At 42.2% G+C, this 27,092-nt stretch overlaps 1 protein-coding gene across 10 annotated transcripts in view; it reads right to left on the bottom strand.

The window, feature by feature from the left end:
- Sgip1 (SH3GL interacting endocytic adaptor 1) overlaps positions 1 to 27,092 on the bottom strand; it is a 191,803-nt gene that overhangs the window by 35,239 nt on the left and 129,472 nt on the right. For all 10 annotated transcript variants that reach the window (XM_051188253.1, XM_051188254.1, XM_051188251.1 and 7 more), the window contains 8 exons: positions 19,892 to 19,916; positions 18,927 to 18,978; positions 16,681 to 16,766; positions 13,299 to 13,391; positions 10,956 to 11,030; positions 8,415 to 8,912; positions 1,828 to 1,955; positions 717 to 843 (listed from right to left, as the gene is read on the bottom strand). In XM_051188253.1, the coding sequence (XP_051044210.1) occupies positions 717 to 843; positions 1,828 to 1,955; positions 8,415 to 8,912; positions 10,956 to 11,030; positions 13,299 to 13,391; positions 16,681 to 16,766; positions 18,927 to 18,978; positions 19,892 to 19,916 (1,084 nt within the window). The remainder of the gene's footprint in view (positions 1 to 716; positions 844 to 1,827; positions 1,956 to 8,414; positions 8,913 to 10,955; positions 11,031 to 13,298; positions 13,392 to 16,680; positions 16,767 to 18,926; positions 18,979 to 19,891; positions 19,917 to 27,092) is intronic.

The following is a 27,092-nucleotide window of genomic DNA, read 5'->3' as shown; positions in this document are numbered from 1 at the left end:
GAGAGCAGTCCAGAGACTGGGGGTGGGGTGGGGTCACACAGGGAAAGTGTTATGGGAAAGCTGCAGGTCAGGCAGCATGCAGTAAAGGAGAGAGGCAGGGTTGAGGATGGGAGGTGGTGGTGGCGAACCACCCTCTGAGCGGCCATTCTCAACCCTTCACTTTTATCACAGTGTATACGGAGAGGGAGAGGTACAGGGACATCTGCTGGAAACGATTGCTTTCTCCCTTCCAGGGAAAATGGACCACTAGGGAAAAAATGTTCAAAAAATTTCTCAAGTATCTCAGTGCCAATGCCTACATTTGCCAACCTCAGACAACCAAACAATGATGAAGAATTGAAAGTTTCAAAACAGCTAACATCCCAAGATTAAAAAAAAAAAAATTCTGATCTAAACATTTCCTCTCCAAGGAGAATGCCTTTTACAAGAACTATCCAAATATTAGTATCTCCCTTGGTAACTTCTTTTGTGAGTTGCTCTGCATGGGACAATGTAAGGAAATCCCTACAAAACACACATGCACTTCCACATTCCGTCAGTGGTTAATCTAAAGCACTGGCCTCCTTAGCTGAGAAAGTGCTTTTGAGAGAAGAACCAGATGATCATAGCAAACACACAGCAGAACAGTTGCTACTAGAAACAGGGCCCAGGGAGCCGAGATCACAAAGGACAGCCAGTCAACAGCCACAGACACATGAAAGGAGAGGTCAGTTTACCAACGGTGGGAGTGGTGGCTGCACTCAAGGAGTTAGTCGACGATATTGAGGAGGTGCTCTCAGCCCGTGCTAAGGGTGCTATCGGAGGAGGGCTGGAAGAGTGTATGGGTGGGCTAAAAGGCCTGGACTGTAGAGAGAAGAAAGATGCAAGTTAGACACAGCCATAATACTTTGTCCCAGCATTTTCAAACGCTTACATTTTCTTTGTGTTCGTGTGTGTGTACATGCCACAGAGAGCACACGAGCGTCAAATGACAACATTCCACTATATGGGCCACAGAGACTGAAATCAGGTTTTGGCAGCAAGTGCCTACACTGCTGAGCCATCTCGCCATCTCTGGTTTCAGTACCTTTCTTGGATCTTGGCCCTGGATATGAGAACTCAGGTTCTTGATGGCCAAGGTACCATTTTCACTGAACTGGACCGCACTTACACAAAACCAGAGTACTGGAGCTGGAGCAGCGGTAAACCACAGCCTATGAGCTCAGTAGGCTTAGACGAGCCATTTACATGTCTCCCAGGAACTACACTGGTATACTCCCCCATAAAGAGGTCTCAAGACAGAAGCCGAATGTTATGATGCCATTTATTCAGTGGCTGTTGTACAGGGGTCAATGAGATTTACTTCTGCCACAACCTTCTTAATTGAACCACCGAGAAGACCATTCCTACACATCAATCTTAGAATAAAATTTAAGGAAAGGTTGGTAGTACACTTAGAGGCCTCCACTCTATATTCATATTGCTGAATTTCTGCTGCTGATTTATCAGGTTTCTAGGGCCAGAAAGCAGAATTTTTCTTAGAGCTTTCCAGTAACTAAGACAAATACTGTAAAAGAATAATACTCCCCCCCCTCCCCTGCTTCTGAAGATTCACTCGATGGACCATCACTGGCCTAGGCACCAGATTCCTACCATTTTAGACCTTTGCTTGGAAACTGGGAGAAACATGAGGCGGCTTGAAAGACATTCTCACACAGCAGCGACTGCTTATCAGCTGGCCCCTGTGATGGTCACTTATGCTGTCATGCTTAGACCTGAAGTCAAGATGTCCATGTTAGGGGACTTGGGGATCTTGTTCTGAGCATGCTAAGGCAGAGAGAAACATACCACATCTCCAACTCCAGGCTTCCCTGGGGGTAGCTTTGGCCGGGATGGAGGCCGGGGAGGAGGCGGAGGTGGAGTGGTACTGCAGCAAGGGATTAAGGGAGTCGCTGGTCTCGCAGGAGATGATGCACCTGGAAAACAGGCTGGTGTTAGAGAGGGCAGGAAACAAGCTGGCTGGAATGCATCAGCACAGAGCAATGCCTGCCACAGATGCCAGGCAGTCTTTTTCTTTGCAGTTACTACACTAAATCTTTTTGCACAGCATGTTTTTTCTTTTTCTTTCAATAAAGAAAAAAGGTTCTCAGTTGAACTATGGTTGATGGCAGAAGCTGAAGCTCATCACCTTGCTGTCATGTGACATCCAATGAAAGGTAAATCCTTGATGGAAGGTGAATTCAGGTGACTCTTGGCAGGGCAGTAGGGGTGGTTCATTTTGGCCAAGTACACATGGGACTTACGATACAGTTTCTTGGTTTTTTTTTTTTTTAAATTTACATTCAGAATTTATGTCTAAAATAAAACTGGAAGTTGAAATTTGAAGGAAGATGAATGTTATTTCCACATTAGATTTTTCATTTTTAAATACAGGTAAGAGAATTAATATGTTGACTGTGTCAACTCATGAGTGCTAACTTCATCCCTTTCTCAAATACATAGTGTGAGCAAAGGACATGAAACTACAGGTCACTAGTCCTTTGTGTGTTGACTCTTTATAAAGGAAACACAGTGAGGGCTTTGACAGGAGCATCCTTGGGAGCCGGCTAAAGTAGGGTTTGTTACTGACGGTCTCTTTGGTGGTTTTGAAAAAGCCTCTTGGATTTACTTTTTTGGCTGTCCATGACAAGCATATGAAACACAGATGGTACACAGAGGCTGGCATGCACACTGAGCTCAGCGCTCAGGGATCCGTTTGCCTTCAGTCATAAGTCCAGGATGCATAGAAAGAACTACCTGGCCTCAAACTTTAGGAGGTGAAATTGATGTCCAGACAGTTCTTGTCTTGGTTAGAAAAAAGCAGGCTGTAAAATCATGCTTCAGAAACATACTGCCCTGCCTCCACACTCCTCCCCCAGGTGCCTCTGGGTGTCCCCTGCCCTACTAGCTATCTATCTCCACATGTCCCCTGTTGTACCAGCTATCCCCACATGTCCCTGCTTCCACATTCCCCATTCCACCAGCTGCTGCCACACACTGCCACCTCCACATCCCTCATCCCACTAGCTGCCTCTATAAGCACCCATCCCCACATCCATATGCCCACCCCTTCAGCTACTTCCTTTACATAGTAAAACATAAAACCAAGACCGATAGAGTCCTAGACCAGCACCTCAGTACAGATTTTGAGATTCCCAAAGAGCTCTGAATCTGAGAAGCTAAACCCATCTCAGAATCACTTCTCATCCTAAGAGAGTCTCTGACAGTGAGCTTTGCTTCTCTTGTTTAAAGAATGAAATCTTGAGTGGTCTCTCTTTTATACCTCCTAAGTATGGAGCCATTGTTACTGCCCCTCCTAGACATCCTCCTGTGCCTCTGCTAGTACCACCAACTGTCTTTTTTTCCCCCTTTCATTCTACTCTTACTTTGTTTTACTGCACCAGGATCTATGCTAGTACTTTATATGTGTGACATCATCCTCCTGCTTAGTCTTTAGAGTAGATACTGTGTGCAGTTCAGTGAAGATGGAAGTTCTTTTAGTGGCACATCCGTGACCACAAAGCATAAATAGTTTGTTAAATATCAAAGCATATATGTCTCTCGAGGCTTCAGATGGACTGTGGACTGCCACAATTTGCATACAGTATATTTTTAATCCCACCTTGACAGCTTGAACACATCTTTTGTAATCTAAATGTCCTTAGTTTTTGGCTCACATTCTTGTTAAAAACAAAATATGATTGACAGGCCCACTACAAAGTTTCTTTTGAGTATTAAGTATATGTTATGCCCAGTATATTTCTAAAGCATAGATGTGACCATATAGAGATGGGAAATACGTTCTTAAACAGTAGAGCTTTGTCAGGAAGTTTTCATGGCATTTTGGGGGGGGGTGTACAGGGGTGTTTCATTCAACTTTAGTACTATCTTGCTATAGGAGTGGTCCAAAATGTTTGCTCATGGGCCTATAGTCTTCTGAATCAAGCTCAGGCAAACATTAGCTTCAGAAGAGAAATTCAAGACTCCCAGTAATGTTTGGGCTGAGGACTGTCTCCAGGGAAATATGATTGGCCGAAAGGCTGAGTTTTGGCCCCAGCGCCCTTTTTTCAGCTGAGTGGGATCTTTACCTCTCTGAAACTCAGCTTTTGTGTCTCAAAAAGTTAGAAATGTTCTACCTTACAAAAGTACTTGTTGGGGGTCCATAAAATGGCTTCCCTTCATCTAAGCTTAAAGTCAGAGAGGTCAAAGCTATCATTATTCTTCCAAGATTAATGCCAGAAGACTTAAAGGCCTAGGGTGTGGCTACTGCAGGATGTTTGGTTTTGGTCATGGATGTCTTATCTAACAAGAAACTTGGTCTGAGGTATGGTTACTCTTAACCCTTGTCAAGGCCAGATAATGAGAGATTTAGTCTAAAGCATGTTTACTAACCGTTTGGAGAATTAAGGAAGAAAGTCTGTTTCTTTCTTGCATCTTGATAAAGAAGTCTTGCCATTTTCCCCTTTTTGGTTGGCGTATTTAAGAATGTTGAAGAATAAACTTGGTGTGTTCAGTATTCACTGGATTGTCCTCCTGACTCTATTCTGTGTCATCTCTTTCTCTTACTTAGTATCTTTACCTTCCATTTCTCAATCCACAGTTCCCCTTCTCAGGCACAAACACTGGTTAATACAGATTGGCACCTCAGCATGGGGCTACTACAGATGGCTACTACAGGTACTGATAAAAACCCAAAATGATGCTGTATAACACAAGGCAACTGATACTGAAGAGGGTGCTAAGGACTGTCTTTTGATGCAGGTATAGGTAAAAGCAAAAGAAAAATGTTATTAGTTGAAAAGTAATTACTTTCCTTTATAGACTCCTTACTTATGTCACATTATTCTTATCAAAGTGATAGAATTGTGATAGATTATGCAGACAGATAGTCAAGAAATGTATAGAAACTAAAAGACACATTGATTAATCTTTACTGGGAAGAACCGCAAGGTCTAGCAGGGGATGTGCAGGGCCCGATAAGCATCTAACAAGTGAACTAATGCTCCACATGCCTTTGTGATATTGTTCACTGGTTTCAGGTGTTATGGATGCAGAGACTTATTTATACATCTCTATCATCTCTGATTTTCAGTCATCCTTTTACCATGTAGTGTTTACTGTCAAGAAGGATGATGTGAGATACACTGGGTAATCCATTGTTTAAGGCTTAAATTATGAGCTACAAGTGTTGACAGCCTTGACTTGCTCTTGGCCCATTTGCTGCTCTCAATCTGCAGTCTTGTCAGTTTCTGAAGGTCACATGTGTATTTGCATGTCCTTTCCTATGTGTCTGTGTATGGGATGGGCTGGAGACAGTGGAGGCATCTGAGTGGAGGTGGCAGAGGTGTAGGACATGGAACTCAATAGCTCTTCGGCAGATCCATGTTCTACTACTCAAAAGGTTTGTGACCAGGACCAAATTACCTCTTTGACCTTTGTTCTTTGGTCTGTCAGATGAAGCTAATCACCCTTTCCCTAAGATCAGCAATTAATTTGGTCATTTCAATCTCTTATGGATACTTTTATGTTATCCTGACACAGATATAGTCACCTGAGAGGAGGGAACAGCAATTGAGAAGATGACTCCATAAGATTGGACCTTAGAGAGACCTGTAAAACATTTTCTTAATTTGTAATTGATGTGGGATGGCCCAGCCCATTGCGGGTGGTGGCACACTGTGCTGGTTGTCCTATGTTCTATAAGGGAGCAGGCTGAGCAAGTCATGAGGAGTAAGCCAAATAAACCTGTCCTTCTCAAGTTGCTTTTAGTAATGGTGTTTCATCACAGAAATGGTAGCTCTAACCAAGAGAGAACCCCAGGTTGTTCAAAGTCATTATGTGTGTTATTTTGAATAATATAGTTGAGTGTTATGTTAGTTTCCTGAGCTAGAACATATTACTCTGAACCTAACTCTTTTCCTGGCTTCTACACTTGCTGTATGCTAGCAGCATGTTTTTTCCTGCGCCCAGGCACACACTCCGAATAGACACTAAGGATCAGCACCTGCATGCATTTCAGAGAAGTCATACTTAGCTGAGCCTTAGGAACTTTCTGTTAAGTCACGAATTTTTAGATTCCAGCTGTTTCAGCAGCAAGTACTGTGTCATGCTGTGGGTTGAGTCATTTGTCACAGCAGTAATCACCTGTGCTGGGGGTATACTGGATATGTTCACACATACTTTGAGATGTCTAGGAAAAGCTGGCCAGGCTAAGAGTCATGAAGAGCAGAATTCAAACATCCAAAGGTTGAGATCCTAAATTTTCATTTTGGACAGTTTGTCTATCTTCCATCAATACTAGATGAAATCACACATTAACTGGAACTTAATTAATAAGATAATGGTATAAAGTTTCATTTATTCATGGGTTTCACTAGCCAAGTTCTGTCTTCCACTTATAAATCCAACCCCTTAATGCAAGTGAATGTAGCTTTCTCTAGCTCAATTAACAACAATTAAGAGTCTCTATTGGTAATATTTGAAAAGTTAAATTCAAATAAGGGCATGAAAGTTAAACACTGAAATAGTACCCAGCCTCTCAGACATTCCAGAACAAAAAAGAAGAGCATCTCTTCTGCCCAAACTCAGTAGCCAGGTAACTTAAATATGACAGGTGACAGGTAAGGGAGGACACAGGTGAAGATCAAACTTGCCCTGTCTTCCCTGACTGTCGGCGTTTGCTTCGAGGAGTGCCTGACTGACGTCCCACCATGGGCTGTTGGTGACTACGTCTTGAAATATCCTTTCATAACCCTAAGGACCTGGCCCAGAAATGAGAGCATGTCAGGAAATGATGGAGGCACACCCTTCTTTTAGATTGACAGCTGGCTTCTTCAGGGTTGCTGTTCAAGAGGGTTCTTCACTCTCTTTGTAGGTAAGCACATAGCTTTGTATCCCAGACAAGACCTTACAGGAGCAGCTGCCCTAGCCTTCTTGAACTACAGAGGGAAGCACAGAGTGGGGTCTTTTAAGAACACCTTTGAGAGTGCCAAACACTATAGGGCACAGGTGAATGTTAGCAGTAAAGTGAGATCAGCCTATGTGAGCAAACTTTTCAGAAGTACCCGAAGAACACGGTCGGTGGTCAGGAGTACAGCACAAGGCTGGATGCAGTCTGAGTGTCCAAATGCCAAGTCTGAAACCGCTAAATAGTTTTTGTTTTTTGGCCTCTGTAAAATACGGGCATTTTAATACTAAAGTGGGGAGGTTGTTTCGAGGTTGAAGTAATACATTTAGTTGCTATTATTGGAAAATAAAAGTTCTCAAGGTTCTTATGGCAAAGATGTTGGCTGGTTCTGTTTACTGCTCTGCTCCCCAGACTTAAGTCTTGATTGTGTTCCTTTGTAGAGGAGCTGGGCTGCACACACAGTTAACACAGGCTACTCTGATGTCCTCAGAATCTTTCACTTTACAGAGCACAGCTGCATTTGCTGACAAAGTGACAGCTTTGGGAGACTCTGTAAGGAGGCTGCTGTGAAGGGATCAGGATGGAGGCAAATGCCTTTCCCCTCTGTGACTTCCTAGATCTAAGTCCCACAAACTTGGTGGCCTCTTTCCAGGCAAATATCAAAGTGGCACCCACGACCTCCTGGAAGATGTTGAAGCTGAACCTGCATGCAGAGAAAAGGGACACTGTGCCTCTGGCCAGGTGACTGAGCCACACTGGAGTAAGTGGTGTGGGAAAACCTCGGTATTTGACATGCATGGCAAGTGTTCTTATTCTGCATGTAATTAGAAAATACAAAATGCAGTTTCAAATAAAGATGAAAAAAGAATTCAACAGGAGAACTTGCGTCCTAAGTCCCACTGCCTGTCACTCTACCTGGAGGTGGCATAGGGCCTGAGGAATGTCCAACACTGATATCAGAGACCTAATCAGGTGGCTCAGGTACAATGGAAGCATGATAACACATCCAATGGTTGTTCTCAGGATTAAACCTCAGGATCCTCCCCCACACTTTGACTTATAAACTGTAGGGCCCTTGGGAGGTATCTTATGGGGTGGGGGTGGGAGAAAAAAAAGAAAACTAAAAAGAAATCAGTTAACCTGTAATCTACTTGCTGTGACATTTATCCTTCTAGAACTTTCTGGAATTCTAAACAATGACATCACAGCTCTCTTTATAAGAAACAAATAGCAGCCCCACCACCCATACCTTCTAACTGTAGGGAACAAGTCAGGGCTGGGAGTGCAGAACAAGACACATCCACAGACTTGGACTATGACTGGAGCATTCAATGGACTAGAACATGCCACAGGGCCACAGGACACCAGACCGGAGGAGGAATGGCAGAAGCCCTACAGCCAGTTGCCAGGCAGGAGGAGGGTGTTCGCACATTGCAGCAGCTACAGCCATTCCCTAGCACACGAAGCACACTCAAACAGGAAGACATACCACTGGTGGTCCCCGTACCACTGCCCGAGCCGGGTCCGGGGGACGAAACCACAGTCCTGTAGGTGGGTGGTGGTGGGGGAGGTGGAGTTGCTCTCTGTCCCAACCCACACTCTTTAGGAGAGGAGAGCGTTTCTAAGTAATCATCTTTAATGAAGGTCTGCTCAGCAACTTTCTTCTGCACTTCTTCTAAATTGAGCGGAGATGGTACATTGCGAGGACCAGCAGGCCCTGGGGGACCTGCAGAGCCTGGGGGGCCAGCTGGGCCTGGAGCTGGGGAGTCAGCTGGGATGTCTGATGCAGCTGGTGGGGTCACCACCTTTTCCCTTGGAGTCAACTCTGGAGTAATATGTTCCGGGGATGCATCAGAGAAATGGACCCACTTCTCTTCAGTATTAACAGCAACAGACTTGGGGGACAACACTGGGCCAAAAATGCTGTCCAGGTCACTGATGGATGGTAGTTTCTCAATTTTGGCCTCTGTGGCTGCCTGGTCATTTCCTGTGGTCAAAGTAGTTGATTTTAAATTTTTATTAACTCTTACTATTACTTGTATAGATAGGAGCTAGAAGAGGGTAGAGGGAAAGCTTAACAAGCATACTGTAGCATGTAAGATGATGCCTCAATGGGCATCATTCATGGTGTGGAAATAACTTTACTGAATTAATCACTAAAGGAAGAGGGTAAGGCGCTAACTTCAATACTTGACTCGTATTTCTATGTAAGGTGACTGTGGTAGAGTGTTGAGCACAGTACTGCCCTCTAGTGGAGCAGCAGTGAAAATATAGTAGCAGGGTCACTTAGGGCTCTGGAAGGGCAACTACCCAAAGGGAGGACAGTCTTGAAAATCTGGCCTGCTGAATACACAGAACACAGCACAAGATTTGAGCCCTGAGTTCATCTTTACAGAGCTTCTCCAGTCTAGGCAGTTAAACAGAACGTTTGGGAGAACTAATGATAATTTCTGGTAATTGAAAAAAAAATAGGACATCACATTTAGCTATAGATTTACTTTAAGTACACCAGAAACACAACAAGATTATTAAGAAGATAACCCCACACAAATGTGTTCAAACACATATAACATACAGCATACACAACACACATAGGGGACACAGCAAGGCATTTGTTACTGATTAGAAATGTTATATGGAACTCTGTGTAACAAGGAAAATCATGAAAACATCTTTAGAATTTCTTTTCTCACCAAGCAGAGCATGTTAATATGCTAGTAGTGACTGCAATGTAATTTTTTTCTGAAGAAAATTTCATTTTGCTTAAACATCAGCAGTGTATTCTTTTCTACACATACCTTTAGTGAAGTATAAAATATTTAATGATTACAAATTGGAAAATAGTCATTTTTTTTCTTTTAAAGCAACAATGAGGTTATTGAAACTAGAAATTGCTGCACAGCCATACCTCCATACCTCACCTTACTTGTAAATGACACAGGCTATAAAAACAGGCTTGGTAGTTCCATATTTCTGATTGGAAAGGAGTTAATTTCCAAGGCAGCAAAGCCACAGATAAATGTAGACTCTTGCATGACTGACAATAAATTATGATTTTATGGCTTCTAGATTTATTTGCAGCTAATACAATTTATGGAGACACAGGGTCTCCAAACAACTGATGCTGAAAATACCTTACTTATGATGCTTTTGGTGGCTCTCTATTGGGATTGAGTCAGTATGGATTATCATAAATGATTGCACCTAACTTTCTATTTTTCTGACAAATATCCCACTTCATCTCTGTTAAACTCAGCAGGCTGTAGCGGCAACCAGGCATAAAGGACTCCAGAGGTGATAAAGAGCCACATTCTAGGGCTCAGGTAAATAAAACCACCATTACCACATTTGAATTGCTTGTCCAATAAGACCTGGCAGTTTATAAATTGTTGTGAATGCACGGTATTGATTTTAATAGAAAGGAAAAGCTGTGTCTCATAAATGATATGTCTAAAATAGTTTACAGCAATTCCTGGCCATATTTTATAATTATTACCACAGCCTTTGCAGTGAAATGATTAAATATTTGGATGACCGCTGGGGAGAATAATCCCCCCAACAGGTTACTCTCCTTCTGGGACCTACTTCAAGCTTTTATATCCTAAGCAGTCAGCCTTAGTTCTACCAGACTGCCTATTGGCTCTTGAAAGATACAAATTGCACTGTGAGACTATTTATTTTCAAGTCATTCAAATGAGAGCCAACCAAGGGAGAGGTTGAGTAAACAGTTGACTTTTCATTTTACGGCTACTTTATTCTACTCTATAACCAGTAAAGCTCCCGTTATATAAAATTCTGCTAAAAACAAACAAACAAACAAACAAACAAAAAACCCGTGTATGTCTGTGTGAAACCTGGGAGTGTACCTTACAGTAAGTCAGCACAGTAAGCTGCAGTAATACTGAAACCCAACACCAGCACTGTGCATGTGAGCACAGCCTCGGCTTCCCAAAGCATCAAGGGCATGTTGTCGTCCAAGGCCATGGACATATTTGCCACATCCTCTCAGGACTGTAAAAGCCCAGTTTACCTGTTGCAACTGTTAAGGGCGAGCCTGTTGGAGGTGGTGTGGCTGGTACAGGTTTTGGAGGCGGAGGTGGAGGTGCTGCAAAGAGAGAGGTAAAGTGTCAGCGGTCACATTCTTCCCGGGTAACACAACCAGGACGGAGAAGCACGGCCCAGGCTTCTGTTCACACCTAGTCTTGGAAATGGGGCAGCCGCGGTCTCCACTTCTGAAATTGCAGGGCCAAATGTGCTGGCTAATTTTATGTCAACTTTGATACAAGCTGGAGTCTTTGAGGAGGAGGGAACCCTAGTTGAGAAAATGCTTCCATGAGATAGAATTGCAGGCAAGCTTGTAGAGCATTTTCAAAATTAATGATTGACATAGGAGGGTCCAGCTCATTGTGGGTGGAGCCACCCCTGAACTGGTGGTCCTGGATGCTGTAAGAAATCAGGCTGAGCAAGCCAAGGGAAGCAAGCCAGTAAGCAACACTCCTCCATGGCCTCTGCATCAGCTCCTGTCTCCAAGTTCCTGCCCTGCTTGAGTTCATTCCTTGGCTTCCCTCAATGAACTGTGATATGTAAGCCAAATAAACCCCTTTATTATGCCCAAGTTGCCTTTGCTCAGTGTCTGATCACAGCAATGATAACCCTAACTAGGACTCCCAGAGACAGAAGCATTCAGATTGCTTCAAATAGGGGTTTAGCAAAAGGTCAGATAACCACAATATCAACATTTTATTCATTCAACAAGCATCAAGTCACAGCTAAATTCAATTTCTTTACTAGAAGCAAGGGGCACTGTGTTGAATAAACACTGGCTATGTTCTGGAGGAATAGTGATTGATCATGAATCCTGGTAACACACAGAATAGTCCTAAGGGGGTTTGCAGGGAGGGGTTTTAAATTTAGTATGGGTAACGTTGCCTAAATTGTATCTGGGCAGATTTTGCAATACTGTGCTTTTAAACTCTTAGCGTGTGTGGTAGTTTGAGTATAACAGGTTCCCATAATCTCACAGGGAATAGCATTATTGGAAGGTGTGGCTTCGTTGGAGTAGGTGTGGCCTTCCTTGAGGAAGTGTGTCACTGTGGGGGGTGGGCTTTGTGGTCTCCTGTGCTCAAGACATGACCAGTGGCCCAGTGTCTGGGTCGACTTCCTTTTGCCTTTGGATCAAGACGTAGTAGTGTTTCTCAGCCCATATTTGCCTGCATGCCGCCATACTCCTAGGTGATGCTTCCTGTTGTAATGACACTGGACTAAACCTCCGAAACTGCTAACCCAACCAAAGGTTTTCCTTTATAAGAATTGCTGTGGTCAAGGTGGCGCTTCACAGCAATAGGAACGCTAAGAGAGCATGCCTTAGGAAATCAGGAGTGAAGTCATGGGCCAAAGAACAGACATTCCCAATAAACCTTTTAGGAAATAAGATTCTTTTTTTTTATTTAATTTTATATAACAAAGTCCAATTAAATGAAAACAAACATTTATACACAATATTTGGGAATTTGGGCGTCGTTCTTTCCAAACTACAGGAAATAAGATTCTAAGATAAAAAAGTGCAACATTTTCGCCCCTACCAAAAAATTTGCCCTAATGGGTAGGGTTTCTCATTTTGTAGATTAAATTAGAAATTATTCTTTCAACAGATAAATTTTTTTCTTTAAATTTTTTTTTCACCTGTCATGTCTGATAGATTCAAGAGTTTACACGATTGTCATGAGCCCTTGCTCCCTGGGAATCTGAGTGTGGGCCCATAATTCCTATCCTAAGATCAGATGAGCCAGGTAGGCGTGAAGTTAGAGAGCCCAGGGATGACTGACTTGACCTAGTGACTAACCCAATCAGCCAAGCTAGTCCAACTCACCAGAGGTGAGGAATTGACAAGGTCTTTCAGGACCCTGTCCCATCACCTTGGTTGAAACCAGGAGCATTGCCATACATTTGTCTTGCTTTCATTGTAGTGTCTCTGCTAGAGAACTTGCTTGTCTTGCTTTCCAGGTCATCTTTCCTGTCTATGGGTCCTTTCTGTCCTGTGTAGTCCCAGTTGTTGACTGGGACCAGCAGAGACGCAGCTGGACTTGCTCAGTGCTTGTGTTGTGTGGTTGTCCAGTGCCTTCAGCTCAACTTCTGACTTGTACATAGTCATATGAGAGGAATGGATGGACAAAAGATCATGTAAGATATCAGCCTCAATGCTAACAATACTGCTTAATTTTTATTTCACTCCAGCTTAGGAAACCTGACCTAGACTGTTAGAGTATAATCTCGTTTCTTTAAATTCAAATATTATCTACCCAGGTCTTCTAACAGTTGCCGAAAATTGTACTATGCAGACAGGTAGTGAAATGAGTCAGACACATGAACTTACTTCCAGTGGGGAAAGGTCTTGCTAGCTTCGGTGACTCCATGCTTGGGTTAATTGGTTGGCCCGAACCCCATATCTCAGGCTGATCTAAAAGAACTGGAAACATAAAAACAATTCCTCAAGTAAATTCAAATAAGAATTTAGAACACTGATTGAAGTCGAGCTTTGCAACACGATCCCACACCCTGCATCGTCCTAGAAGTTTAATTTAGGAGTGTGCTGAGCCACGCACTCTTCAGGCAGAGGACAGAACCAGAAATATGGTGGGTTGGGAGCGAGGGGGCGCCTGTGTATGGACACAGAGCCAAGCAAAGGAGAATCCAACTCTAACCCACACTTTCTTCCTGTCTGGTCACCTAAGGACATTTGGATGCCACTACACATAATGTCCCCATTTCTGTACTATTCAGACATTTCAGGAACTAATTTGAGAACATTTATTTTGTTGTTAGTCGGTATATTTAAAGACTTCTATGAATATGCTCCAGTGTTGAAAATGTCTGGATTCTGTGCAGCGGTTCCTGCTTTTAAAGATTGTTCAGTCTCTTAACCCTTTACAGCATCCTAAGGGGGGATGGTTATTCTAAAGATGCTTGAACATTTTAAAGAGAACCAGAAAATTAAATTATTTTATTTTATGTATATGGGTGTTTTGCCTTCATGTATGTCTGTGTACCATGTGCATGGCTGGTGTCTGATGAGGCCAGAAGGAGTTAGATACTCTGGAACTGAAGTTATAGATGATTGCGAGCTGCCTTGTCAGTGCTTGGAATTGAACCCAGGTCCCATGGAAAAGCAGCCAGTGCTCTTAGCTACTGAGCCATCTCTCCAGCCCAGGAACCAGAAATCAAATAGTTCTTTAGATATATGAAGCAAATCAAGGCAAGGGAGTATTGGTCTAAGAGCACTGAATTTAACATTGTTTTTCTTTTTGTTATGATGTTTTGGTTGTTACTGTTCATGTGTAAATAACCAGTCCTTTTAAGTAAGTGCATTGCTATTCAGTGTGCAGTCGGGAAAGTAGGTTGGATGTGGATTTCAATGTAGCTTCTAGCTTACTGTAGAATTCTGGGCAAGCCATTTAACCTCTCTGAGCTTTCCCCCTGAAGCAGAAAGGGGGAAATAATAACTCCAGAAGTAACCGAGAGGAATAAAGTTATTAGTGGGGGTACAAATACATGCATATACAAATTATGAACATAAAACACTCATCTAAGGCCAATAGCTGTTATTTTGTATTTCATTCTCACAGCATCACCATGTGCTAAAAGTCAATGCCATTTTGAGGAGAGAAAAACAATGGCTAGTGTTCTCAAATACTTGTCTGTGGAAAAAGTAGAGAGCTGAGACCAGATGCAAGCACAGATCTTTCCAAGCCACACACTTTCCCCTCCTAGGTCTTCTACGCAAACAATCATAGAACAATCAACCTATAGAAATAAGAACGAGCAGATTGGAAAGAGAGGCGTGGCCAGGGGAAGGGCTGGTGTGGTTGGTGCAAATGTCAGAACTTTGCCAAACTTCAGTGGCTAAAGCTAGGAGGACAGTCAAACAACACTCATCAGTGAGTCCAGATGGATGGTTTCCTATGTTACAGTTCTCCATGCAAGTCTAAGCCCTGTGCTGGGAACAGCGTTACTTCCATGGGGACCACCTGGATTTTAAAAACAAGACAAACAAAACAAAAATCCCCTCTATTCTCATTGAAAGCATCCCTGTGCAGCTGGTTGCTCCTGAGCCATTCTTCATAGAAAAGAAATTTTATCTGGTCACATCACACTGAATTCTCTGCAGTGCACTTTGGTTAAAAGAGATGTGAGTGTTTTCTCGAGTTTGCACTTGTAACAGGTATCAGTGAGTTCTGTGGCTTCATCCACTGCTTTTCTTCTGGAAGGGATAAGACCTGGAGCAAGTCCTTGCACTCTGAGATGGAGGTAACCAGTGACCAGTGAGGACTAAAGGGTGGCCCCACCACCCTCCCAGGTTTAGCTCTATCTATAATGCTACCAAGAAATAAAATCCTGTCTCCATTACTGTACTTTGAAAGCCCTCTTTTATTTTAGTTCAGTCTTCTTGTCTAGTTGTTATGTACGTCTTTGTTTTTAAGACAGATTCTCACTATGTAGCCCCACTTGTCCTGGAACTCACTCTGTAGATCAGGCTAGCCTTGAGCTCACAGAGATCTGCTTGTCTCTGCCTCCCAAGTGCTAAAAGGTGTACACACACCACTATGCCCAGCTTATTATGTAAGTGCTAAGGACATTCTCCATTGGGGCCTAGAAAGTTACCATCTTATTAAAAATATAGTTTAGAGTTCATTTTTTTAAAGACAGTATTTTTAAATATGTGTATATATGTGTCTGTCTATGGGCACATGCATGTGAGTGCAGGTGCCACTGGAGTTGGTTGGATCCCCTGGAGCTAGAGTTACAGGCAGTGGTGGGCTTTTCAATGTGGGTACTGGGAACTAAACTTGGGACCTCTGCAAGAGCAGTGCATGCTCTTAACCATATTTCCATAATGTTCAGCCCCAATGTAGAGTTTTTAAGTCAAACGATTTTTTTGAGGGGGGGTGTTGAGCCAGGGTTTCTCTGTGTAGCTTTGTAGACCAGGCTGGTCTTGAACTCACAGAGATCTATCTGCCTCTGCCTCCCAAGAGCTGGGATTAAAGGTGTGTGCCGCCACCACCCAGCTTAGTTAAACAATTTTTTATAATGAAATTCAATAATATCAGACACACTTATTGGAAATATATGAGTTGGGTATAAATACAATTCAAATATAGAATAGATCCCCGTTTTAAAGGGGTGCTTTATATCAACAAGACATACACAATTTAAGCCCTTCAAAAACATGGTGAGTTTTAAACACTTAAATATTGAATTGTAGAATAAATATTTAGTAGGCTATTGGCAGAAATGAAGGTATTTCTCTTATAGCATTGCTAAACGTTTGTCGATGCTTCTGGGTCTTAGCAGACCTGTACACCATCCCACTGATACTGCCCCCATGAGCTGGAAAAGAGCCAATGGCCACAGAGCGGCCTCACTATTGAGCATGAGAAGACCACTCTGAATTTATACTCCTGCCCACACTTCTCACAGCAGCTCTTGGGCTCAGAGTTCATTTACCCTCATCAGGCTTGGTGGAGATCAGCATGTGCTTTTCCTGGCCTATTTTCAGGAGTGAACTTGTTAGCCATTGTGGGAATAAAATTTTAAACCATAAAATAATAGATGTTTTTCAACTAAACTCGCAGCACACTTCACTTGGAGCGTTTTCCCACCATGAGGATCTGATGGAATGTTCACAATACACGCTCACATACATTTACTCAAGAGAAGTAACTCCACAGCAGTGCTGTAGAAGACACACAGTTCCTTACCTTCTGTCTTCTGTTCATCAAAAGCTGATTCTAACGGTGGACCAAAGAGAGGAGCAAGGGCCAGCGTATCATCTGGAGGCTTCTTGCTAAAGCATGCATTTTAGACAGAATATACAGAGAGAAAAACCAAAAATCAATGCTCAAAACTATACACAAACTCTCATATACTCTCCTTGCTTAAACAAGCACTCATGCACTAGGTGTGCACAAGTGTGTACAAAGCTTCTGTTGGACTTAGAAAGCATCTCATGAAGGTGTCACATGGGAAAGGGTCATGGTGGGAGATAAGACCCTGAGGTCGAATAGAGGCCTCGGCCATAGTCACAACAGAAACACATGGTAAGTCTCTATACATAGAAGTGATGTATTAGAGATGCCAGTTTATTACAAAGCACCTTTCTGTCACACAAACTAAAAAACTACATATATTTGCTTTAAATGGTTTTAAGACAGCTTCATATAAAGCCTGGGCTGTCTTAAAATTCATGATCCTTATGCCTTTGACATGCCCCATGTGCCGAGCTACAGATGTGTGCCAACATGATCTGCCTAAAAATCTGCACCTGCAGTTGCTTGTGCTGATTAGTTTTTAGGTCAACTTGATGTAATCTTGGATCATCTGGTTAAGAAAGATCTTAACTGAGAAAGCGTCCTTATAAGATTGGTCTGCAGGCAAGTTTATGGGAGCATTTTCTTGATTGATGGTTGATGGGGGAGGGCCCAGCCCATGGTGGGTGGTTCCACCCCTAGGCTGGTGGTGATCTTGGATCCTGTAAGAATCAGACTGAGCAAGCCACGGGGAACAAGCCAATAAACAGCACTCTTCATGGCTTCCATAACAGCTTCTGCCTCCAGATTCCTGCTTTGACTTCCTTTGAAGATGGACCGTGACCTGAGACTTACAAACCTTTTCCTCCTTGAGCTGTGTGTGGTCACGGTATTTTACCACTGAAATAGAAACCCTAACCAAGGCACTAGCTTATTTCTTGTAATTAATGCAGTTTAACGAGAAAGTCAAGCACAGAGTGTAAGGAGTACAGGTTTTTCCGCCTGCCGCCGCTGGTCTTGTCCTGCCGCCATGCCAGCCCCAATTAACACACAGAGACTCTGTATTTGATATTATACTGTTGGCCAGTTACTACTTTCTTATCGGCTAGCTCTGTCTTAAGTATTAACCCATTTGTGTTAATCTATGTATTTCCACGTGGTCTTCTTACCCGGAGCCGACTGCCGCATACTGCTCTCTCCAGACTCTCCATCTTGGCTCCTCCTTACTACTTCCTATTTCCTCCTTGTCTCCTAGTCTCTCCTATCTTCCTTTCCTATTGGCCAACAGTGCTTTATTATTAACCAGTATGAGAAACATATACAGAATGACATCTCCCATCAACAGAGCTATATATGTGGTGCCCAGAAAGTTTGTGTTGGAATAAATAAACTGGGACACTCAGTTTCTAATTTCATCTTGCCCCTCCTAGTTAATAAACTAGTGATGTCCCAATCAGCACATCTCAAGAGTATTGAGATATCTCATTTTCCGCCTGACTACCTATCTAGACAGATCATTGCAATTTTATGGTCTTCATTCTTTCTCTGGGCCTGGTTCCCATCAGGGATCCTAATGATCTCTGTGAGCTTGTCATGCAGGGGAAGGTTGGAGAGAGTGAGCATGTCATGCAGGGAAGAAGCAGGTGGAGGATGAGAAGGCAAAGAATCCAAGTTTTAAAGAAATGGATTAGAACTATCATTATGGGAAACATTAACTATTTGTATAATACTTCACTCAAAGAATACACTGTGAATTACAATAATTTGTGTGTCTGTGTGGTGATGGGGGCAGGGTAGTAGGGGCCAGGAGAACAAAATAGAAGGTTCTTTTGGTTGGGAAGTTGGAATGTATCAAAAAAGTATATGCAACTATCCAAATTCTCTTTTTTAAGGCAATACAATGTATCTCAGATGAACATTCTGGAAGCCAAAACCACTTTATACAGAACTCTAGTCTTCTTATCAGTGAGTAAACCATATATTCTGCCATAGACAAATGCAGGCATTTACCCAAAAGTTCCTCTTTGGGCTGCATGTGTAAGCAATGACAACAAATTTGGTCAATGATGTAGATATATGAACTCACACACATTCACGTGGCCCTTCATTCACATGGCCCTTTATTCACATGCCCTGAAGGATATTTGCTTAACAGTTACAAGTCCATGATGAGTAAAACAAGGATCTTCCATGCTCACCTTGTAAGTTCTGGAGTTGGGGTGGAACGCCTGGGCCTTGCAACTTCTTCACCTGACACACAGGACAAAGACCTTTTAAGGCATATCTTTAGCAGTTCCTTCTGGTGTGTTATATGAGCTATGTTTGGAAACACTTAGAGAGTTAAGCCTCTCAATAAGCAACTTAACATGAAACTGCAAAACAAACCCTCTCTCCTGGTGATGCAACAGCCATATATCTGCCATATGTGGTAGGATTTCTCTGGCATTTGTAAAACCTCATTAACCAAAGAAAAACCATAAACAAGCCAACATTTGAAGATCTGTATATTGTAGAGCTCAGAGGAACAGCCTACTACCATTCTTCAAATGAATGCCTGTTGCCTGAAATGGTTCTGGCTCTGTTACCCTGGGGAAAAATAATCCAGGCCACACAGATCCAGTTGTCAGTCTGCTCTTTTTTTTTTTTTTAAATGGCAAGGAAATGTTGCAACTTAAAGAATGAATGAAATTAGATTTTTCTAAGATACATTGTATGTGGCAGGAGGTGTATCAGACTCTATATGTGATAACCTATGTCATATCACTTTGGTGAACTGAAATTTCATATCCAATAATGTAAGAATAGATAAATTGATTTGTCTTTAGGCATTCCTTCTCTCTCCCCACCTCTAGCTACAGTGCGTCTAATCAACCACTGATTAAATTAACTTCTAGGCTTAAAGATACAGCAAGAGCTGACAAATATAGGAAGAAAGCACTGGTGTTTTTCCAAAAATATATTTGTTTGGAGAATTTAAGCATTAATCATTCAGAACCCAAATATCCTCCATCATAACAAGAAATCTTTGCTATAAATGTTTTGTTTTGAAAGCCTTAAAAATAAATCCCCAAACTTGCAATTCGAATGCAAATATGCTCCAAGATCCAAGGAACTATTCCTCTGTCAAACCATACTCTATTTCTGGGAGCTAAGATATACTTACTGGATAAGTTCCTTTTAATTGCACCCTAGAATTAGAAATAAACACTATAAGGCTTAAGACCACATATATGTTATGTACAATATGTATTATTTCTGTCATTTGAATTAAACTGAACTCAGAGATATTCCAGATTGGAAAAAGAAAATTTGACTCAGAACCACACTGAAGTTGGAACCTGTGGGTAGACACCACACACACACACACACACACACACACACACACACACACACACACCAGCTTTTTTACTCTAAAGTGACAGAGAAGGAGAGTCATCTGTAACTCACCAGAATGAGCAAGCCCTTTACCTGGGAGGATTTAGCAAGGACACAAACTGGTCTCTTACAACTAGGTCCCTCAAACTCTAGCACATAAGCATCCAGAGTTATTAAATGTTCAGTGTTTGAAAATTCTAGAATGTGTGAGTACTGTCTGCTCTTGGTCAGATGGGATCCCAAAGTGGTTAGCAGAAATAGTTATCAGAATGGCCAGGACTTGAAGGGTGAAAGTGGTGAATGTTGACTGAAGTCTACTCATGTCCCACTGACAAGAGTGTTTTATACAGGCACCCTGGAAGCTCCATCCTCCCTACCCATCTTCTCCTTTGCCTCCTCCCCACTTCCTAACATCAGTCTGCCAGCCAGGAGCCATCTTTTCAGTGCGAGACCTCTGGTAGAATGCAAATAGTTCTGGCAAGAATCATCCATGCAGGTCACCTACAGGGATGGAGTCTCGGCACAAACTTACTCAGATAATAGGAAAAGCAACTCAATGAAACGTTTTGACTGAAGTCAGAGGCTGTGACAGGTTTTTAGCATGGACTCTTCTAGAAAAGTAAGACACCAGGAGGGTGACATCATGAGGCAGGGCATGGCTTGCCTTAGGAAAGGGTGGAAGGTGGTAGTACAGAGAAGTGGTCTAAGAGGCACTAATTCCCGCCCCTTCTCGCTGTGGGGAAGAGTAGCTGCTGTGTTATATTCTTTTAGATAATAACCTTAACAGTGCAGGGCATGGTTTAACACTTTACAGCAGACCAACGGGCTGCATTTGATCTTTCCTTAAACTGGCAAGTTAGAATTTTTCTGCTCCAGTTTGAGTCCATTTATGATGGAGGAACAGTCTGATTCAGAACAAACCCATTAGATATTTCTTGATGGGTGGCTTAATTGTGCAGATTACATCTTCTAGCTTGCTTTGCCTGAAAAAGGCAAATTATCTGGTCTTACTCTGTGTGCCAGATAGAAAACAATCACATTGCTAGTAATGAAATAAATATACTGATTCCAACCTACCTCACTCGTTATGGAAGTTTGGATAGAGGAGATATACAGACAGATGACTGAAGAATGAATTGTTAAAGCAGAGTTGAAATGTTTTTCTGCACTATCAACCCCCCAGATATGAGAACTATTTTAAGGTCTGAAGGAAGAGACACAGGGGTTCAAGTACTGAACTCCAAGATTAATGAGCTGGTTGAGGGCAGAGGGTCCTACTTTGTACTGTGAGAACTGCGATCTAGCAGATAGAAGATACCAGAGGCTGAACTGAAGCCCTTTTGATCTATCTACACTGCTCACTTTATTAGAATCGCAATACCCAAGGAAGCGAGAAGAGCACTTCTTCTTATTCGCCAGGTGCCATGTGTGCCCCTTCCTCCCACATGCATTTATCACTGGAAGGCAGGCAGCAAGGGAGCTCCTGCAACAGTATGGCATGCACCCCAGGAAGGAGTGAGCTAAGTGCAAGCCAGACACGGAAGAAATATACAGACAAGCTCGGTTTGTTTTGAAATGAGAAAGAATAAAGCAGGTACAAAGGAATAGATTCAAACGGCCAACAGCAACAAGCCGGCCCAATAGGAAAAGAGGGCCTCATTGTCAGCTGAGTGTGTAGCATAGCCCTTGAGGACCTGAGGCTGTAGTACACAAGTGAGGTCCAGGTGCTGTCACCATAGAGGCCACACCCAGGAAGGAAGCACATTGACTGAAGCCTCAAGCGACCATGTTTTTATTCCATTGACTATTGCTGAATATATGTGTACACACACACGCGCACACACACACACACACACACACACACACACACACACACACACAGATATACACATATGTAAAATAGTGAATTACTTGTCATTTTGAATCAATGAATTCATTCCTTATGAGTTGTCACAATCTGAGATCATCTAAGGCCTGGGTTGGAGTTGTCATATTCTGGCTAGCTGTCTCTGGAGATATCATCTCATAGTTTAAATAGAAAAGCAGTGGCTTGTCACTAGGTAGGGTGGTATTTGCCTCAAATAGTAATGACTGTTATTGGCATAAGTTTAGGAACATTTCAGAGAGCTTTGCTCTCTCTCTCTCTCTCTCGCTCTCGCTCTCTCCCCCCTCTCTCTCTCTTGCTCTCTCCTTTCTCTCTCTCTCTCTCTCTCTCTCTCTCTCTCTCTCTCTCTCTCTCTCCTCTCTCTGTAGGAGCTTGCTAAGTATTCCCAAATGGACTTGCACTCACTATGTAGCTCAGGATGGCTCTGAACTTGCAATGATTTTCCCATCTTAGCCCCTCCGGAGCACTGGGATTATAGGTGTGTGTCACCACAGCAGTCACACCTTCTCTAAGGGACTGAACAGGTAGATACGGTTATTCCAACAGCTTCTGCATTGCTTTGAGTCCTTCAGATTCTTTGACCTGAGGAAAACTGATTTCCCTCTGAAAAATGTGAACTACCAGGATGAATATCTTGTCAAAGTTGTCTAGGGTGATGCGATAGCCTGGGAGTATGCCTCCCTTTCTCATTCTGAGTATGTATTAGTGCATACGGACCAATGTAAGTTACGGTACAAGGGCATATTTTGAATATGGGCTCAAAAGTGATGTTTGAAAATTCCTTTCTTCAGTTTCATTGATATTTTTATTATTTTAAAATTATGTATGTGTGTGTCTGAGTGGCTATGTGTACGTGCGTGCAGGCACCTGCAGAGTCAAGAAAAGAGCAGATTCCCTGGGGCTAGAATTACAGGCAGCTACGAGCTGGCCAATGTGTGTTTTGGTACCTAATTCAAGTTCTTGATATGCTCTTAACCACTGAGCCATATCTCTAGCTCCACATTATTATTACTGTTAGGTATTATTTCTGAAGAAATTTCTTCTCTGCTGTCATCATCATCACTTTGCATTAACTTTTGTGTTAACTGTACTTTGGTCCTTGGACACACACACACACACACACACACACACACACACACACACACACACCCCTATATTATACATCAGGCAGCATTAATTCAATTATAGACAAATGTTCTGATAATTTTAAATGCTCTCACGTTTAGACAGCCAGAAGCTTCCAACCAGTGAACCCAGTTCATCTGCATCTTGGTCACTAGGTGAACATAATGGTACTGGGAAAGCGACCTTACCACCTCCCTTTGGCAGCAACTTTCTCTACACATGTTTAAGGTTTAAAATGTTGAGAGCTCTTACCGGGCTGCGCCTCTGTGGTCAGCAAAAAGGAAGAGAGAACAGACACCTAGTCAGAGAATGACGGATCAGTCAAGAGGCATGGGTAACAGGGGGCTTCGAAACAGTTACCAGCCATACACACCAAATCACAAGGTCAGAGCAAGACAAGCAGGCATGTTGATTAGGGCTCATCAAGCCCCAGGAGGCTTGGGAGAACCCCAAAGAGAAACTTCTATATACAGCTTTGCTAATGTGGTGGTGTTTTATGTATCTGCCTTCAAGGAAAGACAGGAATGTACAGAATCCTTATAGGTGATTTATTATAACATCTCGTCAAAAACAGTTTTTCTCCAGAATATTACAGGCTATTTAGAGCGTTTGGACAAGTCTGTTTCCACATGCAATAGCATACACCAGCACCATTGATGTTCTGTATTACCACAAGGAAAACCCACTTTTGGGAGATTTCTCTTCATTGTTCTTAGTCGGGCATTGGTGGCACACGCCTTTAATCCCAGCATTTGGGAGGCAGAGGCAGTTGTATCTCTGTAGGTAGAGTCCTGCCTGGTCTACAGAGGTAGTTCCAGGACAGGCAGGCTCCAAGCAATACAGAGAAACCCTATCTTGAAACAAACAAACAAACAAACAAACAAACACAAAACCAAACAAAAAACAGATACATTTCAGCAGGTAGTGACTATTGTTTTTTAAATCTGACTTTGGCTTGATGATTTGGGCAATTTTCTTCCTGAGGATAACCCCTGATAAACACACATGGAAACCTTGAAAACCACCTGGCAACAATAAAACTTGTGGGCCAGATGATAATCTGGGAACACAGCACACAGTGAGGACTTCTTTCTTTACTCCCCCAACCCTGATGACAGCTGCCATCAGTGTGTCCCAATAGTCTCCTTTGGCATCTTTCGGCTGCACCAGGAAGGACATGGATGTGGGAGGTGAAGGAGCTATGTAAAGTTTGCTTTAAAAACTCAGTAAGAGGGGAGGAGCTTCCTCAGTAGAGGCCAGGAGCTCAAACACAGGGGCAGGCAGGAGCTCAGACAAGATAAACTGATCTTGGGAACAAAAGCTTATAGACTTAATGCTTGAGAGGCCGCCATGGACATCTAGTTCAAAGTGAGGTCTGAGACCCAGTTAGAGTCAGCAGACCCGGGAATGGGCTTTAGCTCTCTAATTCTGTGATTTCAAGAATGGCATTGTGGAAGGACATTATTGTTTAGTGACCAGATGAAAGTTCTTTAAATAAGGGAATGTGGAGGTTACATGACAAAAATTAGAAATACTGTAAATGAGGTACTATGTGACATACTTGCCCAATATGCAAAATAAAATGCAGATTGCAGCCAAGCAGAGGAAGACCCTTAGACTTAAGACTTTCTCCATTTAAAATTAAAACACTTTTAAAATATTACCAAATGTATTAAACCACTCAAATAAGCCATATCTTAATTTTCTATGAGTTAAAAAGATCTCTATTTTAGTGACTAGTTCATGCTTATATAGTTCATGCCCTCCTAGTAAAGGGCAATCACCAGTGATAACATTTTAGAAACTTCATTTGCAATTTTTTTTTTCATCAAGGACTAGCCATTCAAATTCACACAGTTGCAGGCTGATTAACAAGAACCCAAAAGACATAAAGCTGTGCCAAGTACAGATGTCGAGGGTTGCAAGGTCTGTAAGAGCTCCTGAAGCCCTTAGAAGCAAGAGGTTCTAGAATCACCACCATTAGAGATCCCCATGGGACAGGAAGGTCAGCAAAGTCTATTAGCTGAGGTGGGGGTGGGGTCTTCGGCTGTTAATTTTATGTGTGAGGTCCTCGGGTCAATCCTTGTATTGTAAAATGAAAGTTATTGTATCCCCTTCTCTGTCATTTCCCTCAAGTTTCCAAAAAAATTTTTTTATCCTATGAATTATAGAATTTTCATCAAAGGTAGATGAAAATGAATTTAGGATCTGGAGCTGGTCGTTTTTAGAAGTGGAGACTCCTGTCTAGATGCTCTCAGGGTAGCTTCCTTGACCACTGGGCCCACAGTGGGAGGAGATGGGATCATGGCTGCTCCCTCTTTTAGAGAGTACTATTTAAAAAAGGAAAAAAAAAGTGAACTGGTCTAGTTATGTGGGCCAAAGTTATAACTGTATAACAAAAAAAAAAAAAAAAAAAAAAATAAAAATAAAAAAAAAAAAAAAAAAAAAAAAAAAAAAAAAAAAAAAAAGAAACAAAACACGTATAACATGTATTCAGTGGTGCAGAGCCTGCAGGTGGCTCAAGTGTCCCTGATTGCGGGCATTTGCATCACACAGAGCCAGTTCTTGCAATATTTGTCACACCTGATTATTCAGACAGAGGTCTTACGATCCATCTGCTTGTGTTCTGGACAAATTTCCAACCTTAGTAATTAATCATTAGTTATTTAAATCCCTTGACCATCTATGCACCCTGGAGAAGACTCTGAAGATCAGTTTTGTTTTCTCTTTGAGATAATCCTCATTTTGTATTTTGAGGACAATTTGAGGGAAGCACTGATTTGTGACTCTCCTGTCTCTACCTCATCAGCATGTGACTTTATGGGAATTCAACTACTCCTGGATTTAATTTTTTTTTTTTTTATGTGAGTTATGGTGATCTAACTCAGGTCCTCATGACCAACCCAGCCATCTTACTAGTACTCATGTGTTACAGATTTTTCTAGGAAAGAATTAGGATGCATCAACATTAAGTTGTTACTATGACCATATCCAACAGACTGACTTGCTTTTAAATGCCTTGGGGTCAGGATAAAGCATGTTGCAGGCCTCTATTTTCCTCACCATTGTATGTATCAATATCAGTCTTGTTCTTGTGAACCATAAGGTCAGATACACAAGGTCATCTACAGTATTCATTTAGACTTAGACCATCTTCTGCAACCCCACTTGGGAGATGAAACAAAGAGCCTGCTAATAATGTTTCCCTCACAGGGGAGCTGGCTAAGGAATTGTCACGATGGGCATTTGGAAAAAATAACTGAGTTACACAACGTCTTGAAAACACAATGAAAGTGAGAACAAGGTTATCCTTGCTATAAGCACAGCAACATTTCCTCCTAGGAGGAAAATGGGTGAGGAATGGAGAGTTTTAAAAGTGCCACTGGCAAATTTTAATGAGAATCGGACAACTCTGCTTAACTCAGAGGACAATCTAGGGTCAAGGATAATACATGAAATTGGCCACATAAGGAAAGGCTACTGAGAGCACCAGGGACATGATGTGAGCACACCACGTGATCCCCCCCTCATGCACATCCACAGAGGCTCAGCTTAGCAACGACAGAACGGATACTTAGATTAATTACACTGGTTGCATATAATTTTGGAAAAATTTTATTATTATTATTATTTGGACTCATTTTTGTTTTGTGTCTCACATTCCTCCTTCCTGACACCTGAATTTTGAGTGCAGTTTCTTCATGAGATATAGATGGAGTTAGTGCACAAGGTAAGCTCCCAGCATCCCCCTAGCTGAGCTCAGTGGAATAAACCAAACTTCTTAGTGTGGTCTGATATAAAACAAAACAAAACAAAACAAAACAAAAAACAAAAACAAAACAAAACAAAAAAAATAACAAAAATTCCTGTTTGTATTTTACACTACCATTACCCACATCAGCCTTGGACCTGAGTGCTAAGAATATGTTCCCAATATTTCAGGCAACTATGGAAACAGGAAAACAGACTTTTCTTTCTC

The sequence above is a fragment of the Phodopus roborovskii genome, unplaced genomic scaffold (assembly GCF_943737965.1).
Source record: "Phodopus roborovskii unplaced genomic scaffold, PHOROB, whole genome shotgun sequence".
NCBI classification, from domain to species: Eukaryota; Metazoa; Chordata; class Mammalia; order Rodentia; family Cricetidae; genus Phodopus; species Phodopus roborovskii.
Note: the sequence above shows the minus strand (reverse complement) of the source record. Positions and strands in the feature narration are given on the sequence as shown.